Here is a 12749-nt window from a genome sequence, read left to right as displayed (position 1 = left end):
TCGTGATAATTCATCCCATTTTTCTTGATGTCTGTTTTAGTGGACTAAATTTCATATCTAAGTTTTTCTGCTTGACTGATTTTTTTTTTTTTTGAGACGGAGTCTCGCTCTGCTGCCCAGGCTGGAGTAGAGTGGTCGGATCTCAGCTCACTGCAAGCTCCGCCTCCCGGGTTTACGCCATTCTCCTGCCTCAGCCTCCCGAGTAGCTGGGATTACAGGCGTCCGCTACCTCGCCCAGCTAGTTTTTGTATTTTTAGTAGAGATGGGGTTTCATGGTGTTAGCCAGGATGGTCTCGATCTCCTGACCTCGTGATCCGCCTGTCTCGGCCTCCCAAAGTGCTGGGATTACAGGCTTGAGCCACCTCGCCCGGCCTTGGTTGACTGATTATTTTAAGTTCATCAGATCCTCTAAGCTGGATGTATTTGGGGATAAAAGAATGTAGTAGAAACGGTTTTGTTTACTCAGTCTTTCAGCAGATTTATTGTACACATATGTTTTCATAACTTGTGAAACTTTTGGAAGAGGCCCATAGAAGCCATAGAACCAAATGTGATGTGGAGAACAGCTGGATATGTTTGGTTAGTTCTGCTGCTGAATTGGAGTCTTCAGCTCATGCCTGGTTTATAATAAAGTAACATGTATCAAACAGTTGGATAGGAGACATTCTTCTCTATATTGCCCTCTTCAAAGACTGAGAACTCACTTTTCTTAAGTGTACTAGATGATCTAATTGGGCTTAATATGATTTAGTGAGAGATAGATTACACCAAAAAGAGGTCGATTAACACCTACTATTTACTAAAATAAAAATCTCTTGGCAGTACATAGCTGTAGGAAAGGACATGGCAATCAGCTTATAAATGACAAAATATGTGATAATTTTGTGTTACGTACAGAACTGTTGTTTGGCTAGGCGTGGTGGTTCACGCCTGTAATCCCAGCACTTTGGGAGGCCAAGGTGGGCAGATCACTTGAGGTCAAGAGTTCAAGATCAGCCTGACCAACATGACGAAACCCCATCTCTACCAAAAATACAAAAAGTAGCTGGGCATGGTGGTGTGTGTGCTTGTAGTCCCAGCTACTCAGGAGGCTGAGGCAGGAGAATCTCTTGAAACCAGGAGGCGGAGGTTGCAGTGAGCTGAGATTGCACCACCGCACTCCAGCCTGGGTGACAGAGTGAGACTCTGTCTCAAAAAAAAAAAAAAAAGGACTGTTGTTCATAGTGTACAGTACATAGTACAGTGTAATACCTGTGTTATAGGCAAACATATATATAGTTAAATTAGCCTGTAGTATATATATAAATATATATACATATATATATGCATTTTAACCAGAATTTTGTTCTGCTTTCTGCCCTTTCTTTGTTGATTACATTAGGATTGAATGCCTGTGACACAGTTTATGAATGTTACACTAGTTCTCTTAGGTGGTATTGGAAAAAATTATTTTGAGCAGCATGTTGATGTTCCTCTAGCACCCTCTGCTGGATTTGAGAATTAATTCATTGGACTAGAAGATTTAAAAAAATTATTGAGAGGTTTAAATTTAATTACGTCTATCAACAAACTCCTCTTGGAAAGAGTTTGTTTAAAGATTTGAAGATTTTTTGCTGTCCTCACTGAGTAATTGATAGTTTCCGTAATAATAAGCATCTTATAATTTTCTGACATTTCATTTAAAGTGAGAAGCTGTGAAAATAACTACGTGATCTCCAGTTGATTATTTCGACCCCCTGTGTTTTGCTCTAAGCAGGAAAAACAGAACTTCTTGATTTTTGGAGTGAAAACCAGATCATTAATTAACTAATTAATATATATACAAGAAGTGAAAACTTGAATTGTTGATTCATTACAGAATCACTGAATATTCTGCATTTTAACAAAATATATGACTATCATTTTGATAGAGAAACATATATGCTTTTTGGAATCTGAGAAAATATTTTAACATTGTTATCCTGGTTTCTTTTCTCTCTGTGCCCTTTACTTGCTTTTTAAAAAATTTTTATTTCCATAGGTTTTTGGGAAACAAGTGGTGTTTGGTTACATGAGTAAGTTCTTTAGTGGTGGTTTGTGAGTTTTGTTCCTTTACTAGCTTTTAAAATCATTTATTCTCAATCCTATGGGCTATTTCCTTGTGATAGGCTGGACTTTTTTCTGACTTACAGAAACTAAAATGAGTATACTGGGTACTGAGAAAACTGACTTCAGTTCTTTAAGGGCAAGAACTTTATCCTGTGGAGTGTAAGTTTTTTTAAAGAAAAAATTAGCATTGGGCCCCCCTAGGATAAAGCTCATTCTGGTGTGGGCTAAACATAAGAATTTCTCTGCTACAGTATGCATCATGCTTTGTACCTACAACTTCTAGGGGACCCTTGTTCTAGGGATTCAAAGTCAGCATTTAGAAATAACTTTTTTTCCACAATGAGAATCAGAAGCTTAAGTTGGGAGCTGTCCCTTCCGGACATTCAAGTCAGAGATTCTTTATTTTTTAATTAAGATATAGTTCACATATCATAAAACTCACCCTTTAAAAGTATACAATTCAATGCTTTTAATATATTCACTACACTGTGCAACTATTACCACTATCTAATTCCAGAGCATTTTCATCACCCCACTAAGAAACTTCATATTCATTAGCAGTTACTGCCCTTTCTGTCTCTTCTTCTCCCCTATCCTCCTGCAACCACTTAATATACTTTTTGTCTCCGGATTTGCATCTTTTGGACAGTTCTTATAAATGAAATCATACAGGATGTGGTCTTTTGTATTTGACTTCTTTTACTCTTTTATATATGTCTTCAAGGTTAATCCATGGTATCACATTTATTGGTACTTCATTCCGTTTTCTTGCTGGATAATATTCCATTGTATGGATTCACAACATCTTGTTTGTTCATTCATCGGTTGATGGACATTTGGGTGCATTCCACCTTTGGCTATTCTGAAAAATGCTGCTATAAACTTTTGTGCATAATTTTTTGAACCTATTTTCATTTCTCTTGGGTAAATATATGGGACTGGAATTGTTGGGTCATATGGTAACTCTATGTTTAATTTTTTTGAGCAGCTGCCAAGCTGTTTTCCACAGCAGCCAAACCATTTTACGTTCGTATGAGTAATATATGAGGTTTTCAGGTTTTCCAATATTTTTCCAATATTTTCTGTTATTTAAATTATAGCCATCTAGTGGGTGTGAAGGTATCTCTTCGTGTTTTTAATTTTCATTTCCCCAATGACTAATAGTGTTGAGCATCATTTCATGTAGTTATTGGTCATTTACATATCTTTTTTAGACAAACATCTAAGTCCTATACTCATATTTTGAGTTGTCTTTTTATTGTATGAGTTCTTTTTTTATTCTGTATACTAGACCATGCTCAGATATATGATTTGTAAGTATTTTTTCCCATTCTTTAGGTTATCTTTTCATTTTCCTAATAAAGTCCTTTGATACACATAAGTTTTTTGTCTTTTAGTTTTAATTTTATATTGTTACATAAAATGTATACATATTTATGGGGTTCATGTGATATTTTGTTATGTGCATAGAATGAAATTATCAAGTCAGTAGTTAGGCTGTCCATCATCTTGAACATTGATCATTTCTATGTGTTGGGAATATTTCAAGATCTCTCTTCCAGCTATTTTGAAATATACAATACATTGTTGTTAACTATAGTCATCCTACTCTGCTATCGAATGTTAGAACTTATTCCTTCTATCTAACTGTATGTTTGTACCCATTAGTCAATCTCTCTGCCCTGCCACCCACACCCCGACACCCTTTCCAGCCTCTGATAACTATCCTAACTATCATTCTACTCTCTACCTCCTTGAGACTAACTTTTAAAATTTTATATATATATATATATATACGTATATATATATATTTTTTTCTTTGAGACGAAGTCTCAGTCTGTCACCCAGGCTGGAGTGTAGTGGCACGATCTCCACTCACTGCACCTTCTGCCTCCCGGGTTCAAGTGATTCTCCTGCCTCAGCCTCCTGAGTAGCTGGGATTACAGGTGCCTGCCACAGGGCCCAGCTAATTTTTGTATTTTTAGTAGAGATGGGGTTTCACCATGTTGGCCAGGCTGGTCTTGAACTCCTGACCTCAGGTGATCCACCCGCCTTGGCCTCCCAAAGTGCTGGGATTACAGGCGTGAGCTACCGCACCTGGCCTATACTTTTTTTTTTTTTATTTAATAGAGATGGGGTCTCACTTTTTTATAGAGATTTTGCTCAGACTGGTCTTGAACTCCTAAGCTCAAGCAATCCTCTCACCTTAACCCTCCAAAGTGCTAGGATTACAGGCATGAGCCTCCATGCCCAGCTGAGATTAACTTTTTTAGCTCTCACATATGAGTGAGAACATGTGGTATTTGTCTTTCTGTACCTGGCTTATTTTACTTAACATAATGACCTCTAGTTCCATTCATATTGCTGCACACGACAGGACTTCATTCTTTTTTTATGGCCAACTAGTATTCCATTGTGTGTATATATAACCCACTTTCTTAATTCATTTGTTGATGGATACATAAGTTGATTCCGTATCTTTGCTATTGTGAATAGTGTTGTGATAAGTTTTTAATGTTATTTATTTATTTATTTATTTATGCATGCTTGTGCTTTACTATCTAAGAATCCATTGCCAAATCTAAGGTCGTGAAGGTTTCTGGGTTTTTTTTGAGACAGGGTCTTGCTTTGTTGCCCAGGCTGGAGTGCAGTGGCATGATCTCAGCTCACTGAAGTCTCAACCTCCTGGACCCAAGCCTTCCTTTCCACTTTAGCCTCCCAAGTAGCTGGGACCATAAGTGTCCCTCACCACACCTGGCTAATTTTGTTTATTTTTTTGTAGAGGCAAGGTTTCACTGTGTTGCCTAGACTATGAAGATTTACCCCTATGTTTTCTTCTAAGAGTTTTATGGTTTTTAGCTCATATATTTAGGTCATTGATCCATTTAGAATTTATTTTTGTATATGATATGAGGTATGGGATCCAAATTTATTCTTTTGCCTATGTATATCCAATTGTCTCAACATTATTTAATGAAAAGAATCTTTTCCATTGAGTAGTCATGGCACCATTGTCAAAAATAAATTGACCACCCAATCATGAGTTTATTTCTGGACTGTCAGTTCCTTTCAGTGGATCTATATGAATCTATATGTCTATCCTTTTGCTGGTACCACATTGTTTTGATTATTGTAGCTTTTTTTTTTTTTTTTGAGACAGAGTCTGGCTCTGTCATCCAGGTTGAAGTACAGTGGCTCAGTCTTTGCTTACTGCAACCTTTGCCTCCCAGGCTCAAGCCATTCTCTCACCTTAAGCCTCCCTTGTAGCTGGGATTGTAGGTGGCCAACACCACACTTGGCTAATTTTTGTTTTTTCTTTTTGTTTTGATAGAGACAGGGTTTCACCATGTTGCCCAGGCTGGTCTTGAACTCCTGGGCTCAAGCTGTCTGCCGGCCTCAGCCTCCCAAAATGCTGGAGTTACAGGCATGAGCCACCATGCTCGACTGATCACTGTAGCTTTGTAGTGAGATTTGCATTTATGACATATGTCTTCCATCTTTATTCTTCTTTTTCAAGATTGTCATGTTAACGTTTTGAGAAGTCTTTAGTAAGGAAAATTGTTTGGTTTTATTCTTGTGTTTCTCACATGCTTCTGATGATGAAATTGCTTTTTTATATAATAGCTAACAACATCCTGTGGAACTGGTATTCTGTGGAAACATTTTTTGAGAAGGGTGGGAAAAAAGTGACTATGCAGGGAATATTTTATTTGCCTTATCACGTCAGCAATATAGATAGGAATAGATTGAGTTAAACTCCCCCTTCCCATTTACTTTTTCTGTTTAGTCATGAAATAATTCATTCTAATGTTTTTTTGTTGTTGTCATTGTCAAAATATTAAACTTATAATTTTTTAGACAGGATCTCATTCCTGTTGCCTGGGTTGGAGTGCAGTGGCATGATGACAGCTCACTGCAGCCTTGACTTCCTGGGCTCAAGAGATCCTCCCACCTCAGCCTCCCAAGTAGGTGGGACTACAGGTGCGCACCACAATGCCTGACTAATTTTTGTATTTTTTTTTTGTTTGTAGAGTTGGGGCTTCATCATGTTGCCCAGGCTGGCCTTGGGCTCCTGGGCTCAAGTGATCTGCCCGAGTTGGCCTTCCGAAGTGCAGGGATTACAAGTGTGAGCCACTGTGCCTGGCCTAATTTTGTTAATTGGGTAAATAATGATACCATTGCCATACTTCCCCCTTAACCTTAATAATTTTGCTTTTGTTGTTTAAAAAATGTTTCTCAATATGGAAAATTTCACACATACATGAAAGTAGAAAGAATATTGCAGTGAACCCCCATGTGCCTATCATTTAGCTTCAACAGTTATCAGCTTATGACCAATCTTATTTTATGAACACCAACCCTCACCCCTAACTCCTGGGTTGATTATTTTAAACCATATCTAGACATTATATAGTTTCATCCCTGAACACTTTAGTATGTATTTTTTAAAAGATAAGGGTTTATTTTATTTATTAATTAAAAAAATTTATTTAGTTAATTTTTTTGTAGACATGGAATCTTTCTCTGTTGCCCAGGCTGGTCTCAAACTCTTGGCCCCAAGCAGTCCTCAGCTTCCCAAAGTGATGGGGGCCACTGTGCCTGGCCCAAAGATAGGGGTTTAAAAAAATACTAATCATTATCACACCTAAAAAAGTAATAATAATTCCTTAGTTACATCAAATATCCAAATGTCCTCATTTACTGGTTTTCAGGGTGTTTTGAGTCTTCAGATAAAACTGTGAATATTTACTAGTTTCACCTTTCAGCAGAATGCCTGTTACTTTTAAATACTCGAGTAGCGTAAGTTATAAATGTCAGATTTTACTCAAAGTATTATTTTATCCTTTGGATTTAAATTATCTTGAGACCCAAAAGGATCATATTTGGAATTATTGCTTCCTGTAAAAAAAACCAAAACTATTTTCTAGTATAATAGCTCATTAAGAAATATTTTTAATAGGTTGTAGAATCTAAATAAAGCAAATAGTTCATTGTAAAAGAATATTTTGTGCATTTCATGTTTGCAAAACACAGAGTGATTATATCCCAAAGCAGGATTATTCCATGACTGTGAAGGCTATCAGAACTAGGTGCATCTACAAAGGCCTCTAGAGAAGAAGGGATGTTTGTGTTTATGCTCTGCATTATGATAATCATTATGGGAATGATTTGCCCAGAAAGAAGTATAGTCATTTCTTAGTTATTCATAGACTGCTTGATTAGTTTGTGGATTATTCAGTTTTTATTTATACTTCTTTTCATTGTGATCCATTACCATCTTTGTCTGTAAACAAAAAGAAATGGTGGAAGAGAAGGAAAATCAGATTAATCAAGTTGAACATTTAAAAAAACTTGGCTTAGGCTAAATGGTTTAGTTAATATAATAAATACTAATTTATTTTTTTCCCACATTTCATCTAGGAAGGGAAAGCAAATTAGTAATGCCTTTCTCTGTCCCCATTGAACTGCCCCATTGACAGACAGGACTCTAGGCATGACTTTTCTTTGCTACCGTTATCTTGAGCCATGCTGGGTGTTCCCATAGTTCTGTTTTTCTGCCCCCAACAGATTGTTGGTCATGACCAATTCTCTCTTTGGGGCTAGTAATCCGCTACTTCCCAGGGTTGCATTTTCTCAACAGAAATTGTATTCAAAAATAAAGATCTTGACTTCTGCTCTGGCCAGAAACTGACTCTTGCCTGAAAAACTGATAAATTAGACTTCATCATATGGAAATTTTGCTTTGCTTTGCAAGTGATACTGTTAAGAGAATGAAAAGACAGGACGTAGACTGGGAGAAAATATTTGAAAATCATGTATCTAACAAAGGACACGTTTTCAGATTGTATAATGAACTTTTTAAAGCTCAGTAATATGAAAATAAACAGCCCAATTAAAAAATGGTGAAAATATTTGAACATATACTTCATCAAAGAAGATACACAGTTGGCAAATAGGTACATGAAAAGATGCTCAGTGTCATTAGTCATTGGGGAAATGCAAATTAAAACTAAAATGAGGTAACTACTACATGCCTATTTGATTGTCTGTAAAACCTCAAGAAACCAAAAACAAAAAATGATCATGCCAAGTGTTGGTGAGGATGTGGAACAAAGGAAAATTTCATATATTGCTGTTAGGAATGTAAGTTGGCACCGTCACTTTGGAAAACAGTGTGGCAGTTTCTTAAAATATTCAATATGGCTGGGTCCAGTGGCTCACGCCTGTAGTCCCAGCACTTTGGGAGGCCGAGGCGGGCGGATCATGAGGTCAGGAGATTGAGACCATCCTGGCTAACACGGTGAAATCCCATCTCTACTAAAAATACAAAAAATTAGCCGGGCGTGGTGGCGGGTGCCTGTAGTCCCAGCTACTCAGCAGGCTGAGGCAGGAGAATGGTGTGAACCTGGGAGGTAGAGCTTGCAGTGAGCCTAGATGGCGCCACTGCACTCCCACCTAGGCGACAGAGCGAGACTCGTCTCAAAAAAAAAGAAAAGAAAAAAAAATTCAATATGCACCTATCATTTGACCCATTCATTCCATTCTTCATTGTTTACCCCAGAGAAATGAAAGTATGTGTCTTTACAAAGTCTTGCTCGCAAATGCTCATAGTAGTTTCATTTGTAATTGCCTAAACTGGAAACAACTCAAATGTCCATCAGTAGGTGAAGAGATAAACCAGTTGTGGTCTATTAACAAAATGGAACAATATTTAACAATGAGAATGAATGAACTGTTGATGCATACAACCACATGGATAGGTGTCAAAATAATTATGTAAGGGGAAAGAAGCCCGGCAATAGAAAGCATAATATATGATTCAGTTTATATACAACTCCAGAAAATACGAACTGCTCTGTAGTGACAAAAAGTAGATTCGTGATTACTTGGATATGTGGTGGGGTGGTGAGGGCTGGAGGAAGGCATTACCAAGAGACATAAGATATCTTTTAAGAGTGATGGAAATGTTTCCTATATTGATTGTGGCAGTGATTTAATGGATGTGTACGTGTTTGTGTGTGTGTATAAAAATTTATCAAAAAGTATATTTTCACTGTGTGTAGCTTATTTATTATATATAAGTTATACCTCAATAAAGTGTAAAGAAAAAAAAGCAAGCTCTGGCACATTCTTCCTGAGTGTGAATTTTACATTGCGTTCTTGCAAAGAAAAAGAAATGAGGCTGCAGGTCCACTAATCTAAAGTGTTAATTATCATTCTGGACTGTAGTGATCCATATCTTCTTTAAATACCAATGTTCATGAATTTAAACTTTTGTTTTCAGGCAACTACTCTTAGAGTGAGGAAATTAGAAGAAAACATTGAAGCAGAAAGAGCAGCGCATTTGGAATCAAAATTTAATTCTGAAATTATTCAGGTAAAATGTAAACAAATATTTTGGCCTGCATTTTCTTAATTTGTGTTACAACAGCTGGGAAAAACAGCACTATGTTCAGAGAACTAAGGTGTGCATTGAGAATGGGTCACATATTATGATGACACTCATTATTCTATATAAGGTTAGCATACAGTTGAGATATACTACCTTAGTGGAGAAGTTGGCACACTACAGCCTACCAGGTCTCACCCACTGTCTGTTCTTGTGAAGTTTTGTCTTGTCCATAGCTGCTTTTGTGCTACAGTGACAGAGTGGAGTAGTAGTGACAGAGAACTTACCTGGCAGTCTACAAAGAAATTTGCGGATTAGAGTGTCCTTTTTCCCAACAGCTGTGGGATGAATTTCTTTTTGAGAACATTGAAAAAACATGCATGTTATTTATTGAGTGCATATCCTATGCATATCACTGTATTAAGAGCTGAAGGTGTAAAGATGAATGAACTCCTTTTGTAACTTACATTTCGTTACCAGAGATACTAAATATCTATCTCCAGATATATAGATGCTTACATAGATGTACAAAATACTGAAATACAATGGGAATATAATAAAGAAAAGGATTAAATCTGGGAGGGGAATTAAATGGAGGCCTCCTAAGGAAACTATCCTTTTTGCTATGCCTTAGAGAATGAGAAGGAATTTCTAAGAGAAGTGAGAGCAGAACATTTTATTAGGGGTTGGCACACTACTGCCCATGGGCCAAGTCTAACCTGCAGCTTGTTTCTGTAAAGTTTTATTAGAAGATAGCCACGCCCATTTGTTTACATATTGTTTATGGCTGCTTGTCGGGACAGACCTATGGTCCACAAAAACTAAAATATTTACTCTGTGGCCCTTTACAGAAAATGTTTACTGACCACTGTTCTAAACAACTGCTTGGATAAAGCCACTAAATAAGAATGTACTTGTTTCCTTTTGAGAAATACTTGCATTGTTGAGTGGTAGAGCTTTGGGAAAAGTTTGGAGATAATGGTGGAAAGGCATGATGAAGACTAATTATGAAAGTCTTTTTTCATGCTAAGAAACTTAGACTTATTTTGAAAGCAGTGGAAAGCCACTGCAGCTTTTGGGACACACAGATATGAAATCTAAGTTTAAGAAAATGGCTCTGGTACCATATTGGTAGATAAAGGAAGGGAGTGGAGATAGGAGACTGGTTGAAGAGATGATGAACACCTGAATCAAGGCAATAACCGTAGCAATGGAAAGAAGGGCTCCTGTGTCGGAATAATAGTCCCTCAAAGATGTCCACATCTGTCCTTATCCTCAGAACCTGTGAATATGTTACCTTACATGGCAGATAGGACTTTGCAGATGTGATTTATTTGAGGATCTTGAGATGGGAGTTTGTCCCAGTTTATCTAATTGAGACTGATGTAATCATAAGAGTCCTGGCAGGAGGGTCACAGTCAGAGACAGAGATGTGATGACAGAAGCAGAGATCAGAGTAGGCCACGATGAGCCCAGGAATGTGGGTGGCCTCTAGAAATTGGAAAAGGCAAGATAAGATTTCTTCCCTAGAGTCTCCAGAAGGAATGGAGCCTTGCTGACACTGTGACTTTAGCACCAGAAGACCCATTTCAGACTTCTGATAGACTGTAAGATAATACATTTATGTCATTTTAAGTTGCCAGTTTATGGTAATTGGTAATAGCAGTGATTGGAAAGATACAGGGGACAAACTGAGAATGCATGATTTTAGGTAACAAATTTGCATTGTGAGGGGAAGAGCAATAGAAGAGAACACCAAGGTCTGCAATATGTGTGAAAGTAGGCAGATGCAGTTGACTGTCAAACTCTGAAGTCTGAAGAGAGACAATGGTAAGTTTTGAACATGTTGACTTTGAGGAGTAGTTTAGAGGTTCATAGTGCCCTTTGAGGATATGGTCATGCAAAGTCACCTGAACAATGTACATTTACTCTTGTCATTCTGCTTTTTTGTGAACAGTTCCTTCCTTTATATTCTCTGAAGCACCTGCTGGTAGCTTATCTTGGATCAGCCAGTTTCCCAGTGTTAGGAAAGTTAAGGAAATTAGGTAGGAGGAGATTTGTTGGAACTGCTACTTTTTTGATTTTAATATTTAATAGACAATTATGACTTTTTGCTTAAATGTTTTCTCAGCATTTTGATAATATGCTTTAAAATCTAATATGGTATTTTTTATGCTTCTGTTAAAGAGATTAATTTTAATGAAGATTATATACCTATAATAGTATTTTTGTTTGCTTAAATCTAGGAAGGTAGAAAGTATCTTTATGAACTTAGATTCTCAGTATAAACTGTTACGATGTTCTTATTTCATGTTATTTAGCTGGCCAGTACGTTTGAGCACTACTTTGTGAAATAATGTAATATACTGTATGAAAATAAAACATATACACTTATTTCCAGAAGAAAAAGTAGTTTTAAGCTTATTTGGCTTTAGCAAGTTTGAAAATCATCTCACTTTATTTGTGCTCTTGAATTTCATATCAAGGAGGATGGTGGGATTGCCAAAATCAGTAAATGAAAAGTAGCTTTAAGCAGATAGATTAAAACTAATTTAGACTTAAAAAAGTTATTGCCTTGATTTAGGTGTTTATTATCTCTTCACCCAACCTCCTATCACCACTCCCTTACTTTATTTGCCAGTGTTAGTTACCAGAGTTATTTTTCTAAAACTTAGATTTGATATCTACATCAAAAGCTACTTATATTAAAAGCTACTGCTTTTAATATGTCTAAATTACTTAATTTACATTTTAAAAGACTTAGACTTTTTTCCTATCTTATTTTAATTAATACAATTTATAGTGTTTTACCTTCTTGTTTAAATAACTCCTAATGCAAGATGCAACTATATTTGTAAAGATTTTGATTAAAATTTATGTTTTTACTTTTGTCTTTAATGAAATGTTCTTTTTACCTAAAATTCTCAGATCCTTATATTCGAGCATGTCTGCTAAAGCAAACTTGTATACTTTTCTTTAAGATCAGGTCCCCGGAATGGCATCAATAAGTAATAAGACTGAAGTTTTCTTTTTCTTTTCTTTTCTTTTTTTTGTTTCTTTTTATGATTTCAGCTTTTATTTTAGATTCTGGGGGTATATGTGTGGTTTGTTACCTGGATATATTGCCTAATGCTAAGGTTTGGTGCATGATTGATTTTGTCAGCCAGGTATTGAGTGTAGTACCCAATCGTTAATGTTTCAACTCTTACCCCCTTCCTGCCCTCTTCCCTCTAGTAGTCCCCAGTGTATATTGCTGTCATCTTTATGTCCA

At 36.6% G+C, this 12749-nt stretch overlaps 1 protein-coding gene across 3 annotated transcripts in view; it reads left to right on the top strand.

Moving 5' to 3' along the window:
* The window catches only part of CCDC171 (coiled-coil domain containing 171), a 387879-nt gene that overhangs the window by 70822 nt on the left and 304308 nt on the right, over positions 1-12749 (top strand). For all 3 annotated transcript variants that reach the window (XM_015117649.3, XM_028835151.2, XM_015117650.3), the window contains exon 8: positions 9374-9466. In XM_015117649.3, coding sequence (XP_014973135.3) covers positions 9374-9466 — 93 coding nt within the window. The remainder of the gene's footprint in view (positions 1-9373; positions 9467-12749) is intronic.

This window comes from Macaca mulatta, chromosome 15, assembly GCF_049350105.2.
Source record: "Macaca mulatta isolate MMU2019108-1 chromosome 15, T2T-MMU8v2.0, whole genome shotgun sequence".
Classification (NCBI taxonomy): Eukaryota; Metazoa; Chordata; class Mammalia; order Primates; family Cercopithecidae; genus Macaca; species Macaca mulatta.
This window is presented reverse-complemented; position numbering and strand designations above follow the sequence as displayed.